This window comes from Patiria miniata, unplaced genomic scaffold (genome assembly GCF_015706575.1).
Source record: "Patiria miniata isolate m_02_andy unplaced genomic scaffold, ASM1570657v1 HiC_scaffold_23, whole genome shotgun sequence".
Lineage (NCBI taxonomy): Eukaryota > Metazoa > Echinodermata > Asteroidea > Valvatida > Asterinidae > Patiria > Patiria miniata.
The window spans coordinates 5,123,751-5,144,296 of NW_024037062.1; the positions used below are offsets into that span (position 1 = coordinate 5,123,751).

Below are 20,546 nucleotides of genomic sequence, written 5' to 3' on the forward strand. Positions count from 1 at the left end.
TGAGCGACCATGGTAGGCGGTCGAATGAGCAACCTTAATTTTTGCAGGGCGATACCATTGTCCAGTATAGGGGTGAATATCTGCGCTATTTTTGGCAGCTTTTTCGAGAACCACTCGCCCAAACAACTTCAAACCCGGGAGTGTGCGTTCAACCTGTGAAAACAACACCATTGAATCGCGTGCTTTGTTTGCATGTAGTTCTCCGACTCTGTAAGCATGCAACCAAAACCAGCGGCAAAGCAATTTGCGTTCCCGAATAAGCACATTTCAGACGGGCACTGCACTGGTTTGTTTTACTGATAGATACATACTGTGGCGTCCGTGCCGGTCGGCCGCCAGAGGGCACCAGCGCGGTTCCACGGTGGAGCCGCGCAGTGGAGCCCCTGGTGGCCAGCCGGGGAAGCACGTTCTTCCAGGCGGCGCATGGGCAGGAGTATTGTTGTGGCCTCGTTGCTGAAGAGAATAGTTGTGTTTTGCAGTGTACTTTTTTGTGAGGAATAAACAGCCTAGAGCCAGCAGAAACGAGTATACCTGTGTTGGAGTCCTTTTTGAGTGCGTGTGAGGAACCCCAGAATCGATTTACGTTACATTGGTGGCAGCGGCGGCACGCAGAAGGCGGAAAACAGGTACTTTTTCAGAGATTTTCTGCAATGAAATCAGGAGATCACGGAAGTCTGGCACCCAACTCGCCACACGGCGAGGAGGCAGGCTGTAGTGCGGGCTCACGGAGTGGGGGTCCGTCTAGTGGAGCGGCCGGTAGTGCTTTCGTCACGGTGGACGAGTTGGAATTCTTCTTGCGGGATAGTCCGGGGAGTTTTGGTGGGAAAAAAGGGGAAACAAAGGGGTTTCTGGGACAGGATTTGCTCGTGAGGGAGGATGTGGGGAATGGTAACCTGGAATTTCGGCGGATATGACACCGGAGGCACGGAAGGAATATTCCTCCATCTTGGAAAACTTCGAGCAACGGTTCGGCGTGACAGCACAGATTCCGCTACACCGGGCACAGCTGTCTATGCATACGAGGGGCCGGGACGAGTCACTTGGTAGCCTAGGACAATCAATCCGACGATTGGTCTTGAAGAGCTACCCGAAGTTGCCCACGCAGGCCCGTGAGGATTTGGCGGTTGAGACTTTCCGCAATGCCCTGGGAGAAGAACAGCTGCAGCGTCACATCTTCTCCAGGAAAGTGACGACTTTGACCGAGGCAGTCACTCTCGCGACCGAAATGGAAGCATTTCTGGAGTCGCAAGCGCAGAACAGAAAAAGGAAACCGATGGCTAGGGACGTGAGGTCGGTAGCCCAGCCTCCTCCAAGTGGAGTGCTATGGGTGCCACGAATTTGGACACATCAGACGGTACTGCCCCCATCAGAAACGGCAGTCTGCCTCCTTCCAGCCACGACCACAGAAAGAAGAAACACCGAAACTTCCTGTGCTGGAGCCGGCTGTTCGGGCCAGACCGGCCTCGGGTGGGACGTCTAAGGCGAATTACGTGGCGGAGAGGATCGCGGGGTAACCAGTGCGTTGCCTCCTAGACACCGGAGCAACAGGGAGTCTGATCTCGGAGCAAATCTACAATGCCTGGCCCGGTGCCGAGAGACCGAACCTCCTTCCGTCATCTCCAGCTCTGAGGATGGCGGACGGCAGCCCCATGCCCGACAAGGGGGGGGGGGGGCAACTTCAACCTACAAGTGGGGGATCTGCGTGCAAACCACACCTTTACCGTGGCCGATATCGAGCTAGACGTGATACTCGGAATTGATTTCTTGTTAAAGTATCACTGCGAATGGCGATGGGGAGACAACGCCGTTATCATTAATGAGAAGGTGGTCCCCTTGGGAGGTGTTACGCACAAACCCATGGTGGCGAGAGTGCAGGTGATGGAGAACATGATAATCCCAGCTGGTCACGAGGCGATCCTCACGGGGCAGATAAAGACTGAACCACGGATGGGAGTCGGGATGGTTTACCCCAGCTAGGAGGCTACGGACCATTGCCAGGTCGCGGTCGCTACCGGCCTGGTTGACACAAACGATGGAACCGTGCCGGTTCGGGTTTTCAACCCGACGACCGACCCTGTAATGCATTGACCACAGCACCCGTGTTGTGTTATCCGAATACGACACATCGCTACGTCCTGGACACAGATGCCAGCTACTGCACCATCGGAGCAGTGCTGTCGCAGGAGGGAGACGATGGTGAACGAGTGGTTGCCTATGGCAGCCGCACCCTGTCTAAGGCCGAACGCAACTACTGTACCACTCGGAGAGAGTTGCTAGCTGTGGTCCATTTCGTTCACTATTTCAAACATTACCTTCTTGGTAAACGGTTCCTGCTCAGAACGGATCACGGGTCGCTGCGATGGCTGTTCAACTTCCGCAAACCCGAGGGGCAGACGGCCAGGTGGATTCAGGGGCTTGGGTGCTACGAGTTCGATGTGGAACATCGGGCGGGTAGGAAGCACACGAACGCCGACGCCGTCTCTAGAATCCCGTGTGGCCAGTGTGGGCGATCCAAGGAAGCAAGTCAGGAATGCTTTACTAAAGAAGGCCCCCTTGCTCAGCGGGACGCTGACTTGCAGTCAAGCCAGTCGCACGATGGCGGGAAGGCGCAACCAAGGGAGGTGCTGGTGGGAGCCGTTGCGGGGGCTGGGCAGGATGAAGCCACCACCACGGAGGGACTCCTGAAAGCCTGGGACCAAGAGGAACTCAAACGGGAACAACAGAGTGACCCTGAACTGGACAGGATCGTGCAGTGGCTGGGGGACGGGGTCCCCAAACCCAGCTGGCGGGACGTCTCGGCGCTGGGTGAAGTCCCAAAGTACTGGTGGGCTAAGTGGGAGACACTGCGGCTGTCCCAAGGTGTATTGCAGGTGAAGTGGGAGCAGCCCAATGGCGAACCACCGGTATGGAAGGTCGTGGTACCACGAGTGAAAGTAGACGACGTCTTGCGACTAACGCCTGACAATAGGACTTCAGGACATGTGGGGATCACCCGGACCATCGCATGGCTGAGACAGGCTCCGGTTTTCTGGAGGGGGATGCGACGCCAGGCAGAAGAGTGGTGTCAAAAGTGCCACAAGTGTGGGTCCAAGAAGTCACCTCCTCGACCTCTCAAGGCCCCACTTCAACAGTACCTGGTAGGGGCTCCGATGGAGCGCCTCGCGATTGACCTCACGGGTCGACTCCCGAGGACGAGGACAGGGAATTCTAGCATCATGGTGGTAGCCGACTACTTTACGAAGTGGGTAGAGGCATTTCCGATCCCAGACCAGACTGCTCGGACGGTCACCAGAGTCCTCGTCGAACAGGTCATCACCCGGTTTGGAGCTCCCCTCGAGATCCACACGGATCAAGGGAGGGAGTTCGAAGCCGAGCTCTTCCAGGGCACCTGTAAGCTGCTTGGCGTCCAAATGGCGTCCAAAGAGGTTCAACCGCACAGTCAAGACGATGCTGAGCCTGTTTGTTCATGAGAACCAGGACGATTGGGACGAACACCTACCGCGCCAGACACCACCGTTTCTGCCAAGGGGACAGCGTGGCCGTGGTGATGGTGGAGGCCAATGCGCTGGAGGTGCACGCCAGTGACGACGATCTCTCCTGGCAGGGGACCCCGGACCCACCTCCATTCGGACGATGTGGTCCGGCAGGACGGTCCCCGTTGTTGCTGCTGCCACTAAGAAGACGGGTAAGTCCCGTGTTGTCAGGGGGGCTGGGGGGCCGCGACCACCCGGAGCGGTCCTTCCGGCCTTCCCGCCCTGAACAGGACAGGTCGCCCGGAGCCGGGACCGGGCCGAGCGACCCTGCCAGCCACCACCCCGGCGGAGTCCTGACCGGCGGTTCCCCTGGAGCCGTGCCCGGGGCAGGCGTCCTCGCTTCAGCAGGGCAGCGGAAGCAAGCCCTGGTCGCCCCCAGCCAACACAGGCGGCAGCGGAATGCAGACGGAACCCCCGATGTCCCCCGAGGTTCCGGTCCAACCGTGGCATGGCCAGCGGAGGGTTCTGCCGGCCGGGTCTCGGGTGAGTCTTCCGGACGGGACCTCGCTGTGACTGGAGACGGCCGGCGCCCTCCACCCGGACAACACCACCAGGGAGGCCGCCACGCGCATGCTGGAACCCCTGTGCGAGCATGCGCGGGACGAATGGCGGCTAGAAAGGACAGTCCATGGAGCAGACGAGGTCGGCCACCGGCTGATGCGGACACGGGTGGTCCAAACCTATGAAGTGCCTGGGCGTCTCCTGCAGACGTACCAGGGACAGCAGTACCGCCAGCACTTCGTGGATCCCTCCGTGTCCGCTCAAACTTCACTGGGAGGAATGCTGCCCCCTGGAGCGCCTCCGCCTCCGCGCTACACCGATGGCGTCCCCCGAGAGTTCTGGGAGCAGCTGTTCTGACAAACGGAGTTCCAGCGCCGGCCGCCACCCACCAACTAAACCTTAGACTTGTTCTTTGATTTCTTGTTCTTTCCTTGCATTTTCTTTTTGTTGTTGTTTTTGTTTTGAATGCTGTAGTAATTTTGTTGTGTCATGCGCCTCCGGGCCGGGTCTTCCTGGTTGTCCGGTTGCGGATGCCGGCGCCCTGTTTGGGGACAAACAAAGTCCTCGAAGGGGGCGGTGTGGTGTCCGTGCCGGTCGGCCGCTAGAGGGCACCAGCGCGGTTCCACGGTGGAGCCGCGCAGTGGAGCCCCTGGTGGCCAGCCGGGGAGGCCCGTTCTTTCGGGCGGCGCATGCGCAGGAGTATTGTTGTGGCCTCGTTGCTGAAGAGAATAGTTGTGTTTTGCAGTGTACTTTTTTGTGAGGAATAAACAGCCTAAAGCCAGCAGAAACAAGTATACCTGTGTTGGAGTCCTTTTTGAGTGCGTTACATTACATTTATTTTGATGCTGCATAAAGGACGATACATAATTTTTTACAAAAACAAAATCCACGTACGCATATGTGTGGGCTAGGAATTCTTAAAGCTGTAGTTCATCATTTTCAGCCATCCGAAAAAGTAACTGGCGTATTATTGTTGAAAAACATACTTGGTTGAAAGATACTCAGTGGACTAAACTCTCTGTGAAATTAATCTTTCTGGCCAGCAATCATTTTGAAGTAATCGACGAAAGAAGGCCTTTCCAACGGTGCATCTTAAGACGCACCGTAGGAAAATTTAAATTAGTAGTTTGTTTTGTTATTCGGCGCAGCGCGCGCAAGCATTGGCACGACGCACAGGCGCACGCAGTTGCTATAATTCGTCGGATCAGTGCGCGACATCGCGTATAGCTTCAATTCAAAACAATTCAAAACATGATTCAGCAACTTTTGGTTTGAAATTGAGATCCTAGACTGCTGTTTTTTTTTCGGAATATACAGCTGAGCTGAAACTTCATCAGGTTAGTTGTTCAGTATCCTTCATTAGATTTTGAACACTTTTGTTGCTTTAAACGAAGAAAATGCACAAATTACAAATGATGGACTATATGTCTAACATAGCGAGCCTCCACCGTAGACCCAACCTCGTTTCCAGGGTGTCGAGCAGGCTGCAGTATACAAATATAACATGGTTTGAGGGTGGACAGTCGATATTCGCTCCCCGAGGTATTGGAAGTTGACAAACTAGTTCCCTCGGCTTTGCCTCGGGAACTAGTTTGTCAACTTCCAATACTGAGGGGAGCTAATATCGGCTGTCCACCCGAAATAAACCATGTTATATTTGTTTAATTATACCTCATACATATTTAGCGACGATTTGTTTGGTTTTTTTTCCGTTTCATAAAGGAACCTCAAACAATATTTTTTTGAAAAACTTGTCAAGTTCACCAAAAGAATCGTGTTGCTCAACTTCACTAGTTCAATTATGAAAGGTTTGCGGAAACACCATGTGTGCATAATTTCTCAACTAAGAGAATGGTTCTGAAAAGAGAAAACGGTCAGAGCATACTGACCAGAACGTCGAGTTTATACCTCTGGTTCTTTTCAGAACCATTCTCTTTATAGTTGAGAAATTATGCACACATGGTGTTTCCGCAAACCTTTCATTATTTAGTATCTCCACCATGCAAAGCCTCAAATCTTACTTCACTAGTTCAGTTCGTTTACCATACAGTGCAGATGTAAATACTATGAAGCCCGGGAAGGGACAGGGTGGAATTTTTTTTTTAAATTTCCTAATTCGTTCGCACGAATTACTAATTCGTTCGCACGAATTGCTAATTCGTTCGCACGAATTGCTAATTCGTTCGCACGAATTGCTAATATATTTGCACGAATTCCTATTTCGTTCGCACGAATTCCTAATTCGTTCGCACGAATTGCTATTTCGTTCGCACGAATTCCTAATTCATTTGCACGAATTACTAATTCGTGGGAACGAATTAGTAATATGTTCCCACGAATTAGTTATTCGTTCGCACGAATTCCTATTCGTAATTCGTGGGAACGAATTAGTAATTCGTTCCCACGAATTACTAATTCGTTCACACGAATTAGTAATTCGTCTGAGCGAATTACTAATTCGTTCCCACGAATTACTAATTCGTGCGAACGAATTAGTAATTCGTGCAAACGAATTAGCAAACTCCAAAAAAATTTCCACCCTGTCCCTTCCCGGGCTTCATAAAATACAGTAGTTAAACCCCTATGTATATATTCTTTGTACAATTTTTTTAGGAGGCATCTTTATTGCCATAAATATTCTCTAGTTTGGCATCATTGAGCTCGGGAAACTGTCGCATATGGGTAACCCATGCGACAGTCTACTACGCGTGCATATTCACGTACCCTGTGCGTGAATCCTCGAGCGTGCGCTCGGTGAAGAGCAAAAATAACATCTGGCACGTGATGGTGAATTGACCAGTGAGAGTTCGGCTATCGATCATGAATGTGTATGAGGTATAGTAATACACATTGACATCGACAGTTTTACGCATATCCCGGAAGTACGCAGTGCAAACTTCAGATTGGCCCGATGCAGACCGCGCAAGGTAATGTGTGGTCCTTCTCTGAGTATTCATTGCATTCGGCGCAGGGGCGGCAAGCGAAGCATAGGAAAGAATAGGGGCACTTGGTGGCCACGCACCATGGAGAAAAAAAATATTTTGCCAAGGTCACCCCAGACTACCGTTAGATGATATACAAATAATAAATGTTTGTTAGTGCAATGGTAAGAATAATTTCATTCGGTGACAGATGAAATGTTCCATTCTACGAGGCGAAGCCGAGTGGAATGGAACATTCACTGAATGAAATGATTCTTTCCATTGCACGAACGTGAAACATTCATTATTTGTTTTATATATCACCTGAATAAATCCTTGTCATCTGATTGGTTGACTTCTAAAAAGCCAGTTTATTCAGGTTAAAAACTGTTTAAAAGTTCGACAAGTTCATTATATTTATATAAATGCAAAATGTTCGACAGGTTAAGAACAATCAGATTCAATTTATCTCGATTTAAAACAGTGCCACCACCAGCAGAAGTGACACCGTGCAATGGAAGTTATATTCACAGTGCAATAGAACTTCCATTGCACTGTGCGCTGCGCGCCACGCGCGCGCCGTGCGTTGGTACAAATAATTCAATGACATGTGATCAACGATCCACCAATCAGATGACTGGGATTTGTTCAGGTGTTGTATAAACACTTTTGTAGAACGGCCAAGTAGAACACGTAAACAGAACCCCTACGTTGAAGCCGCTGACCACGCACAAACTTGACGCGAAGAAAAGCACAAGGGGCGGCCAGGCATTCAGTTATGAAAGCGCACACGACGGCAAATTCCTGTGCAAAACGCAGTCACGAAAAATTGACAAAACGGATCGCCGGTTCGTACAGGAAAATTAAGACGACCCGAAATGTCCGACCCGGCGGAAGACACCCTCCGCATTTTTCGACGGACGTGGAGCGATTTTGGCGCCGCGGGACCCCGCGGTCTCGGATCAGGAGCAAACATTTCTTGGAGGCCGAGTAAAACTTGCTCTTATAATTATAGATAAAATGATCGTCATATAAAACTCATCTGCATGCTGAGATGGAGTTATTGGCTGATTGTCTTGTTGAAAGTCTGGCAATAGTCTGTTGGTGATTGGAACGAAGGATGAGTAGGTTGGATGTTACTTGGCATATTTGATGGGCTGTGGCCTAAGCTTATTGCCTTTGACAAAGATCCTACTAGAAATAAAATGTTTGGACTTGTGTGATTTGAGAATATATATTTCGAAATACATTTGGGTTTGTGAAGACCAATTACTCTGTCTCAAAGGGGGATCATCAGTTGACACTAGGAGTAGAACTGTCCACGCTACAAACATGTCAACCTTCATGCAATTCAGGCATCGTCCACTTTTCATTGTGTTTATGGGCTTACTAGCTCAGAATGTTTGAAATCTCTATCTTTATTTGTTGTTGTCCTATTGGCTTTTAAGGAAGAAGAATAGGAGTCTTGAAGTGCTGATTTAGGAAAACTACATCTTTAATTAGCCTTCAAATGGCAACATGTGGGCTAATGCTTTTAAATGCGGATGCTTGACCATTCTAAAATCTAAAATATTAATTGCTTGATATTTTGTCTTGGCACTGAAATTTTTTACCTTTTGGTGCACAGATATTTTGGTTTGGATGCACAGATTCTAATGTTTCTTGGGTGGTCGCTAACAACTGCCCTTGCACCAAAGGGTTAACCGAGGTTGCAGCCAAAATGCCATTCTTGTGTGGCTGGATTCCTAGTCTGTGGAAATTACTTGTTTTTTGTTACAATCATCTTCATAAACTTTGTCTACTGTGCCATTAACACTGGCAAAGGATTCATAGTTTTATATTTTGGTTTATTAATTTAGTCGCACATCTGGGCCCACGTCTGGCAGTCGATTCAATGAAGGCCTGACTACAATCACCTACCAAGCCAGAGATGGAGCTGGGAATGTTGCTTATTGTTACATCAGGATCACTGTTAATGGTATGCCAATAACCACTCAGTCAGTTAGTAATTTGTGAATATGTACTGCTTTTTACCAATGATCTCCAAGTGCTTATTCCCCCTATTCACCAGCCAATGAGATCAGTTTTCGGCAGTGTACTTATTTCAGTGCAACCTATTCTCTGCACTTTAGGTACGTTATGTGGAGAGAGATATGTCTTGTCCAAGAATACAAAGACGATTCATGAAATTCTATTTGTAGATACAGCTATGAAAAGACTCAAAATTCAGAACTTGGATTCAGATTCGGGAGGTTTGTGGAGACCGTTTGTCTGTTAAATATGACATGAGTAATAAACGTAATTTTTTAACCTACAGTGCTGCGATGTCCAAGTGTTGGATCAAGCAGTCATAGGTCACATAGCTGCTCCAAAACAAACATAGCTGGCTCAGTCTGCACCTTCCACTGCTCGACTGGATACAACTTGGTTGGGTCATCCGCTGTCACTTGTCAGACCAACCGTGTCTGGAATAGGGGATTTCCAACATGTCAAGGTAAAGAAATAAAACCTGGATAAATTCTTTTAAAAAGCCATCTTTATGACAACTGAAGGAAATGTTGTCATCAGCAAGCATTTGAGATTACATTTTCAGGTCAGCACGTCATCTGAAATTCCCAGTTCAGTAATTTGCTGAGATCCTGAGCTCAACATCATGTCAGGATCCCAGAAGAATCACACAGGTAGTGGACTAGTCCAGAAAATTTGGACTCAATACTGTGTATGAGTGTCCCAAAATTTAACGTAAAACATGGAACAAGAAAATAGACTGGCACTTGAAACAAAAAGTCAAACACCCATTTGGTACTGCATCAGTCAACTGTGTCAAAAGAAAGATATGGTACTTAGTTTTGATTTCTACACATCTCTACATGGTGGTGCCACCAGACCACTGAATGGTCAAGCTTTTCAAACAGTTGGACATGCACTGGTCCAGTTTTACGCTTTAAAACAAAATTGCTTTGCTTCACCCTCAGGTGCAAAATTTTGAAGAAAAGTCTCCTTTAAAAATTGAATGCAGACTTCAAAATTGGCTGGTGAAATTGACTGAGGACAATTGACTTTGCCTCCAGACAATTTTTGAGAATTTTGTCCACTAAAGAGTGAATAAAGTTAGCTTGAATTTGCTCTGCATGTTTCTCAGCATTCTAGGTCCCAGTCTGGTGGTGGACCCAGGATGTTCCAAAATTAGGGTGACTAGTTGGAATCCAAGGCCAATGAACCAAGATTAACACACTTGCGTGATTCAGTGAGCTTTAATAAGGAAATTGTTGATTTTTCCATTATGTGAATACAGTAGAACATCACCATAATCATAGAGAAATGACATGATGGGGTCCACAAGAGAATGTTCCATGCGACCAATGGCATGATACTAAAAGTTTACAAAATTGAGTCCACATGTACACGTACTTGTATACATGCATTTCCTTCCATTCAATGGCAAATGAATCCAGAATGTCTATCATTCAAATGTGCATTCATTAACTCTCATTAACTGCCTGAAGATGAAGGAAACTTCCAGCAACGTAAATGAACAGTCATGTGACAAAAATGACCAACATAGCTGCTACCGCCTGGTTGCAATGTGCACGGACAGCCCACTCCACATACACACACCAGCAGCATCTTTTCCAAAAATCATGGTGCTCTTTCGTTAATGATACGAGCAATAAAACTTCATAAACAAAATACCAGAAAATGCCAAACTTTAATGCACAAAAGGGGAGAATATATAATTGTCCTGAATTAACTCTTTGAAATCTTCATTTTATATCATTGATGATTATGTATAATTTTTACGTTTTGGTGAACAGTGAATTCATAGCCATCGTGGTGTTCCTCAAGGACCGAAACTCAGCCCCATTTGTTTCCAAATTTTGATTAACGATGCAGCTCAAGGTTCCCATTCAAAAATCTGGAAATACCTGGACAAACTCACCCTCATTGAAAATCGCACAGCCTCTTGTGAAAGTCTCATCCAAAGTGACCTAAATTATCTTAAAGTGTGGGTTGATAATAACAGTCTTAAGCTCAATCCTTCGAAATGCCAAGCTCTGCAGGTGTGTTTCAAGAAAACGTCACTGTCGTTAAATGTTCTGAAAATTGGTACTGATTCACTGCGTTATGTAAGTTCTGCTAAGGTTCTGGGTATCTGGTTGCAAAATGACTTAAAATGGAACACCCATGTGAACAACATCCTTGTTAAGGCCAATAGGAAACTGTTCATGCTGAGAACATTGAAAAGATTCGGTTTTAATGTTGATGAACTGAAAGCAGTTTATATGGGTTATTCCTTCCAGTTCTAGAGTACTGTAACGTTGTCTCAAGTCTTACACGTAAACATGTCAGTGACATTGAAATTATACAAAAAAGGGTGTGTTGGGTCATACTGGTAATAAGTACACCTCTTACAGCAATGCGCTCAAGGTCGTTGATATTGACTCGCTAGAAGACAGAAGGATAAACCATTGTACCAAATTTGCTGTCGGGCTCTTGCAAAACACGAGAACATGTCCCATTGCCTTATGCAAACACATTTTCTTCCTTACCAGTGCTAGTACGTCATGATTTCAGAGAAGCCCCATACCATATTTTTTTACGCTTTTAAACGAATAACCCTTTTTTGGGAGTTAAGGATTGCGTGTTTGGGACACACACTTCCAGGTGTGTGTTTGCCTGCAGTCGGGGACCCCTGTTGTCCCTCTTTTGTTTGTGCTTTGACTTTTTGGGAAGGCCTCTCGCCTGTTTTGCGCACGTTGCCATGTTAGGGACCTCCGGGAGTTGTGGACCCTGTTGTCCTCTATTGCAAAAACAAAAACAAAACAAAACCCAATGCACTAAAAAATATAAAAATTAAAAAAAAATCTTAATCTTTTAAAACGTTCATAATGATATAGTGTAATTCATGCTAATTATTGTTGTCAATGTTTGAACATAAGGTTTTACTTAATGATTTTAATTTTAAATAAATACTGAATTCACATGCAATTTGGCCTTCGGGCCACGATTTGTGGATGAATAAACCGATCTATTTATCTACAACAGCTAGTGTTCATTATATGAAAATTTTACTGTAATAAACATTTGTCCGTTTTTTTTGTATCCACCTCAGTCCCCCCACCATCCCCTGATTCCACTGTGCACACTGATATTTCCAGGTCAGCACTTTGCATAAATTAATTTTACACATTCTCCAGGTGCACCCCAGGTCAGCATTTTGTGAATATCCCCAGGTCAGCATTTTGTGAATATCCCCAGGTCAGCATTTTGTGAATATCCCCAGGTCAGCATTTTGTGAATTTTCCCAGGTCAGAAATTCTTAATGTTCTCCTACCCTCCAAGATTCTTGGAGTGCACATGGGCTTGATGGCCCTCGAAAGTTGGAAGTACAAATATATCCTCCATTATTTTTCCTCATTTTGTGTGAAATTTCAACCCCAGTGCGAACTTGCAGCCCGTCATTGACAAATCTCGCTAATGGACAAATTTCCTGTACCAACTCCAACCGATGGAACAGTGTGTGTACGTTTAGGTGCAACACAGGGTATGGGTTGTCATCTGGTGGAAGCACCTACACAAGAACATGCAGTAACAGTTGGTCGGGAACGTCTCCAACTTGTACAGGTAAAATTCAATGATGTGCTACAGCTGTCCTGAATATACGGAATACTCAAAAATGTTTGATCATCAACCGAATATTCAAATAGCTTTTTGATGGTTTGAATATTTTGAAAACAAAAAACTACGCAGGTACATGTATGCACTAGACTGTGATACTATTTTATTCTTAAAGGTGTAGTCCATAATTTGTGCATTTTGTTCGTTTGAAGCAACAATACTGCTCAAATTCTAAAGAAGGGTACGGAAGCTTGAATTGCCTTCCGCGATACCGCGTTACCGTGATAATTTATCACAGAAATCCGGAATTCAAAGATAAATCCTTCCTCGATACCGCGTTACTGTGATAATTTATTGCAGAAATCCGGAAATCAAAGATAAATCCTTCCTCGATACCGCGTAACCGTGATAATTTATCACAGAAATCCTGAATTCAGAGATAATTCCTTCCTCGATACCGCGTTACCGCGATAAATTATCACAGAAATCCGGAATTCAAAGATAATCCCTTCCTCGATACCGCGTTACCGTGATAATTTATCACAGAAATCCGGAATTCAGAGATACCTTTTCCTCGATACCGCGTTACCGTGATAATTTATCACAGAAATCCGGAATTCAGAGATACCTATTCCTCGATACCGCGTTACCGTGATAACTTATCGCAGAAATCCGGAATTCAAAGACAAATCGGTAACGAGGAAGGAATTATCTTTGAATTCCGGATTTCTGTGATGATTATCGCGGTAACGCGGTATCAAGGAAGGAATTATCTTTGAATTCCAGATTTCTGAGATAAATTATCACGGTAACGGGGTATCGAGGAATAGGTATCTTTGAATTCTGGATTTCTGTGATAAATTATCACAGTAACGCGGTATCGAGGAAGGATTTATCTTTGAATTCCGGATTTCTGCGATAAATTATCACAGTAGCGCAGTATCGAGGAAGGATTTATCTTTGAATTCCGGATTTCTGTTATAAATTATCACGGTAACGTGGTATCGCGGAAGGCAATTCAAGCTTCCGTAGAAGGGTGCTGAACAGCTAACCTGATGAAGTTTCAGCTCAGCTTCAGCTGTATATTTCGAGAAAAACAACACTCTAGGATCTCGATTTCAAATCAAAAGTTGCTGAATCATGTTTTGAATTGGGCCTGAATTCAGCATCCAAGACGCATTCTCACTGAGCTGATTTCAGCTACGCGATGTCGTGCACCGATCCGATGAATTATAGCAACCGCGCGCGCGTGTGCGTCATGCCATCGCTTGCGCGCACTTTGCCTATTGAAAAAAAAACGAACTACTAATGGAAATTTCCAACAGTGCTTCTTAAGATGTACCATTGGAAAGGCCTTTCGTTGATTTCTTCGAAATGACAGCTTGCCAGAAAGAATAATTTCACAGGGAGTTTAGTCCCCTTACTATCTTTCAACCAAGTATGTTTTTCAACAAGAAATATGCCAGTTATTTTTGGATAGCTGCAAATGATGGACTCTGGCTTTAAGTTGCAGAGCATTATTGTCAGGTGCCACTTTTTCTTTTTAAGGTAATGATTTTGTCGACGGTGGTTCATTGTTCACATCCTTTTAGTTGGTTAAAGCCCTTAATACAGTTATAAAAATACTTAATGCAAATCAGTCTAGCACCCATATCAATTGCCACATGTACATTTTAACTGGCGCACTCTTCTTGCAAATTGACAGGCGCATACTAAATTATTCGAAAATGGACAGCCCTATGATGTGCATATGAGATTGATCATGGTTTCAATTGGTTTTTATTGTTACACATTTTTAATGTCAGTTCCTTCAATATAGGGGTGCATATTAAAATATTTATATTAAAATTTGTTTCAAGTTTCCGTCTGAAAGGTGAGATGTTTTCTGTCTCTCTGAGAACTACTGAGAAACAGTTCCAGAGCTGGGGTTCAACATTTAAAAAAGCTCTGTCACCGTAACTGGCAACGCAAGCTTAGGCAAGTTAAAGCAGTTGGTCAGATAACCTTGAGTCACATCTGACAGTGTGAAGCTCAGAGGCTGTAGGTTTGTAGGTAGGTTGGAGCATAAACATGTGATGAAGTTGAATTTGAAGAGAATGATCTGTTAAAAAAGTATAGCTTTGAAGCAAGCTGAGTTCATCAATGTGTTACGAATCAGTCACAAATTGAAGATTTGAAACAGGTGAGGGCCTGGTCTCAGATGTCTGATAATGGCCCAAGCTGAAGGTGAAGTCCATTATTGGAGATGCATCTATTTAGGTCTGTAATGATTATTTGATTGACTATTCAGCAACATTTTTCTGTTACATTGTGGCTAATTCCTTTCAGAAGCTGCAAAAGCATGGGCTTCCTAAACAAATGACAAAAAGAAAGCAAACCTCTAATATTCCACAAACGAAACTCTGGGACAAACACAGTGGAGGATGTACATGCTGAAAATAATAACTAGACCAATTATACTCCGACTCTTGAAAGCCTCTCTAAGGTCCCTCTTTCTCTTCTTTTCCCCAGGGAATACAGGTCTAGAGCTTGCAGTCTTTCTTGATGATGTAATGATGGCTGGCAAGGATTTTTTGTCAATAAAATATCAGCCACTTGATTAACTGAAACTGTAACTGAATGATTTAATCGCTTGAATAACAAATGTAAACGTCTGTGCTGCCTAACCTTTTTCAACATCGCCATTGTCTCTTTTAGATAACCGGGCACCAAGTATAACCTGCCCAAGCTCTATCTCTGTCGAAGCAGAGGACAGACTGACCAGTGCTGTGGTTTCCTGGGTTGTACCAGTGGCTTCGGATAATGTACCGTCAGGCTTGACAGTTACTCGGACACAAGGCACAGCCCCAGGCAGTCGCTTCAATCAAGGGTCTCATGCAATACGGTACAGGGCTGCAGATGCTGCAGGCAATACGCGAGACTGTACTTTCTCTGTAACTGTCAGAGGTATGTACTTGTGTATAGACCCAAATGAGATGCATTTCTCAAAGTCAATTTCCTATTCAGTTCTTATGATTGATTGATACCACAATGTGTTAACCTATACTACATTGTATTACATTGTGTTTTTTTTTTCACTGAAAAATCCATTAAACCATATAGTGCTGAGCCAGTTTTGAGTGCTACAGTTAGTAATAGGCAGAGTGGTTTGGCGAGGGTTAAAAGATTATCCAATTCTCAGAAGAGATTCTACAGAGCTTTAACTTGCAAACATGGCTATAACAAAGCCAGCTGATCGGTTTCATGTCTGTGAAGTATATTAACCCTAACTCTACCTAAAGCTACAAAATACTACTGGTAGTAAACTGTAGTATGCAGTACTTCAGCTTATAAGTGGGCACATCAATCATAGTATTTTCTAGTATTTGGTACCTGCATACATAATTTGTGTAGTACTTATATGTGGTACTTTACCCCAAATGAACTTTTTTTGGGGTTAGGGTTAAGGTGGTAAATAATATCACACCTTAACCTCATACAGGTGATTCACTACAAATGTTCATGAGTGAATTATAAAGCAGATTTCCTTTTCTTTCCTTTTTTTGTGGCCGGGATATTTGGAGTTGTATATCATTACAGTATCATTACTCCGGACAGAATTGGAATTGATTCCAAAAACATGGGACTCATCCAAATGACTTGACTTGGGTGACTTACTTAAACAACATTTTCTACATCCACAGTGATAACATGCACACCAGCCCCCCATAGTGGAAACCACCTGCAGGTCAGCTGTCCCCATGGGCATATCAAGGGGGCTACCTGCACATTTGCATGTGACACTGGGTACCAATTAGTTGGTACTGTGAGCTCTACCTGCCGGACTAGTGGATCATGGAGTGCATCTCAACCAAGCTGTCAAGGTAAATCAGACAACCAAACTGCATTATTAATTGCAATAGGAGTCTGAAATGTAGTACAATTAGCCTTATTTGTACATCTGCATTTCTATTTAATCTCTTTAACATTGAGCAGCAGAACAGTGATGTAATCTTGAATGTATAGAACAGAATAGAATAGAAAATACTTTATTAATCCATCAACATCAAGGAAATTACATTTTCTCACTGGTACAATAAAAAAAGAATTAGTATTTGGCCTATACAATTAAAGTTATACAATGGAAAACATAAACTAGAACTATGTCTGTTCGATGAACAGAACATCAGCTTTTCTGCAATTTAAAAATATATATATATATATTTAAGAAATATAGCTGAAAATGCATGAAAATCGTAAAGTAATTGACCGATTACATGATTATGACGTAACTTCGGATTTTGCATACAAATAACATTATCTTACAAAAAAGGAAATCTTCACAAAGAGATGTTGATAATTACACCAAAAAATAAATATATTTATTAACACTATCAGAGTACTAAATACACGGGTATTCAATGAATGGGGAGGTACGTATTTAGCCAGTGCGATTATTAGCCTCTAATTACTTTTCAATATAAAACTATAACCTGAGAGTTTCCTGAAGGTCAGTTCTAAAACAGTTCACTGTTGGTGAGTGTCGGTCCAGTGGCCCACGAAGGGATCGTTGCACTGACAGTGCGGTGGTGGATGATGCTCCTATCCTATACCGGCGACTTGGAGGGTTGGATGTCCTTGACCTTCGCCTAGGGCAGGAAGGTCCCAGCCAGTGGGTGGATCCGGTCAAAATTGTCAGGCCTGGATTGAACTCCTCAACAAGGAGCCCTGAAAATATTAAATACAATCATAAACACCTATCCTAGCATTTTCAGGCTAAACTTAAGTACACTTAAGTACATCAAATGGACCACAAAACAATGTGCTTATCCTCCCAAAGGGGCGTGTCTCAAAAAGCAGATTTGCCACCTTAACACATCTTCATATGCATGAGCTACAGTACATCAAAATTGATACATTCACCAATGTTTGAAATGAAATAATGGCATCAACGAATAAGGACAAATCATTTTCATACTGGCTCCTTAGACCTGGAACACCGTCAAGGGGTGCACATTTATTGACTCAAGCAGCTTGTGGTAACAGGCACCAATTCAGGCTAAAAATGTCGAATAAATCTCTAAGCAGCTACCGTAATGTTCGGAATATAAGCCACGGCTTATACCGTACGTTGATTTTGTCCATGAAAATGTTTACTGCAGCTTATACACAGGGCGGCTTATACGCCGAGCCTTGAAGAATAAAAATGAGATTTAAATTTGTATTTAATGTACTGGCACTTTAAGAAAAGATCTATTGCTGAAATAAATTATCAATCGTTACCGGACTTGAGGTACCGACAGTGGAAGCACGTCCCAAAAATGTACCAAAAGTGCAGCCTGCCGGCCGGCCGCGCCATGCTTGAGTAAAAGCTGTCTTTGTTGCATGCTGTACATTGATGTGTGGGCCACACCATTTGTTGTCATAAAGGGGTGTATTTTTTTGGGAACAATAATTACCAATATTTCTGCTGTTTCAAAAAAAAAAAAAATTTTTATGGAGTTTTTATGGATTCTTTATTTGACAATCAGTTGTTCAACATCACAGTATAAATTTTTTTCTTCTGAAAATGTATTAAAGAAATGATGTAAAATGCGAAACAGGGGCTAAATCACCCCTTACGAAATTACGTGTGGCTAATACCAGGCGCGGATCCAGGATTTTTTTAGACGGGGGGCACACTTTTAGAGCATTTGCTCTGATGACTAAGGCGAGCGCGGAGCGCGAAGCCCTTACGGCGTGGGGTCCGGGGCCCGCTTAAGGGCCCCGGGAAATTTTGGATTCTAGATGCTCTGTGGTGCAATCTTAGGCGATTCCTGGCCCGTTTCCCCCTGAATTGTTTGAGCAAAAGTTGCTAAGCTTATAAGAACTTTTTAAAATATACTCTTGTTTTTACACATTTTAAGCTACTGTGTACTTCAAAGTTGCAAACCATGTATTTTCGTCTTCATAATTTCTTGCATTGTATTTACAAAAAAAAAAGAGGAATAGCATTGACTTAGGTTGTAAACTGTTGCAACGATGCGCTGGGGCATTTGCTCCACGGACTAATTCGAACGCGGAGCACGAATGTCTTAAGGCGTGGGGTTCGGGGCCCACTGAAGGGCACCGGGAAATTTTTGATTCTATGCATTCTTTGTGGTGCAAACTGAGGCGATTCCCTGCCCCATTTCAGCAAAATCTTGTGAAGATTATGAGGATTTTTTTTTCATTATCGCTTCGGTTTGCGGTTTTCTTTATTTTTGGTTCATTAGTTGAAAATTGTTCCCTCGTATTTTAATACAAGCCTTTTAAGTTTCTTCTGTTCTTCACTTGATAACCAAGTATTTTTGACTGCATAATCAATTTCCTGCATGTTATCTTTGAAAAGGAATTGGATAGCATTAGTTTGTAAACTGTTTTAAGGATGCGTAGGGACATCATGACCCGAGGACTAATGCGGAGCTCGAATGTCTTACGGCGTGGGGTCCAGGGCCCGCTTAAGGGCCCCGTGAATTTTTTTGATAACTAGCTGCTCTGTGGTGCAATCTGAGGCGATTCCTGGCCCCTATCTCGAGTTATTTGAGCAAAATGTTTTAAGTTAAATAAGGATTTTTTTCAATGGATTAATATATGCTCTTGCTTTAACAAGACTTTTAAGTTTCTTCTGTTTTTCACTTGATAACCATTTTCGTCTGCATAATTATTTTCGTGCATTTTATTTTTGAAACGGAATTGTATAGACTTAGTCTGTAAACTTTTGCAAGGGTGCTTTCTAATGTTTTGTATCAAGTTTAATTTTTTAGTTTATCAATAAGATAACAATTTCTACGGAAATGTTCTACGGAAACGGACATGTTTTGGACTCCTTTAAAGCGCGTGGAGGTTGCCCTCCTCCTTCCCTCCATTTCTCTCACCTTCCCCTCTTTTCCCCCGTTTTATTCATTTTTTTAAACTTAATTTGACGGGGGGCACGTGCCCCCGCGGCCCACCCCTGGATCCGCGCCTGAATACGCTGACTTCAAATCTTAATTGCAGATTTTTGCGTGCTGCGGCTTATACTCTGCGCGGCCTATATTCCGAAAAATACGGTAATGCTGAAAAACCAGGATTCTCGAAATCCATAGTCACAAAATAGTAGCTGAGCTAATGCTGTAATGCTTGGAGCTATCGCTGTGTATGTGCTGTCACACCTCAAGCCTGTTGCTTCTCCCTAAAAAAGTGTGCCCAAAAATCTACAACCCCCGGTGTAATGTGAACACTTCAGTGAGCCAGTACTCTAATGCTACTTACTCAGCCTTAGAAATCCCCATACCAAACACAGGTTTAATAACAATACAAGACCACACCTTGTTTTGCATAAAATGTACATATAAGGTAACTGGGTCAAACTAAGCAGCACGTAGTTGAAAAAACTTTGTAGGACGTACACTTAACGTCACTCTGACAAGATGACAATACTAGTTAATGACTATTCAGTGTAAAAAAAGAAATTGCTCCCTCTTCTGACAATCGCCCTAGCAGCATGCAGCGGCTACATGAAAAGATAGGACACAATATTTTGCTATGAAAACTTATGAACTTCATGATTTTTTTGTGAATATGTATGAGGTATAGTAAAACAAATATTTATCATGGTTTAGTTCGGGTGGATAGTCAATATTAGCTCCACTCGGTATTGGAAGTTGACAGACGACTAGCTAGTCTGTCAACTTCCAATACCTGGGGGAGCTAATATCGACTATCAACCCTCAAACCATGTTTTAATTGTATACTACAACATGGGATGGTGACAAGGTCCTTACCATTAAGTGTGTGTGGTATTTATGGTAACTCTGCGACTCACATGTAGCACGATATGTAACAGAGGGGAAATTCCCCTTTCCCTCTTTTGTGTGGGTCATTGTGTTACCAGAATCTCAGGAATGGAATTGTTTTGAGATACAAATGTATATCTAGGGGGGATCTGTTTGGTAAAAAAAAAGTGTAGGGCATGTGTAGGGTAAAGGGAGAT

The 20,546-nt window shown here is 44.1% G+C and overlaps 1 protein-coding gene across 1 annotated transcript; it reads left to right on the top strand.

Annotated features, from left to right (window-relative positions):
- The first annotated feature begins 6,854 nt into the window (after positions 1 to 6,854).
- Positions 6,855 to 15,597, top strand: LOC119731412 (sushi repeat-containing protein SRPX2-like). Its single transcript, XM_038204583.1, has 5 exons — positions 6,855 to 6,874; positions 8,815 to 8,933; positions 9,273 to 9,449; positions 12,398 to 12,580; positions 15,272 to 15,597. Exons 1-5 carry the CDS (start codon positions 6,855 to 6,857, stop codon positions 15,595 to 15,597), a joined length of 825 nt encoding a protein of 274 aa, XP_038060511.1.
- Positions 15,598 to 20,546: the final 4,949 nt, after the last annotated feature.

What these genes read in the sequence shown, in the direction of transcription:
- LOC119731412 (XM_038204583.1), top strand. Translation starts at nt 6,855, where the DNA reads ATGAATGTGTATGAGGTATA. An exon ending in ATGAATGTGTATGAGGTATA is followed by an intron (nt 6,875 to 8,814) that starts GTAATACACATT and finishes TTATTAATTTAG; the next exon opens with TCGCACATCTGGGCCCACGT. An exon ending in AACGTCTCCAACTTGTACAG is followed by an intron (nt 12,581 to 15,271) that starts GTAAAATTCAAT and finishes TGTCTCTTTTAG; the next exon opens with ATAACCGGGCACCAAGTATA.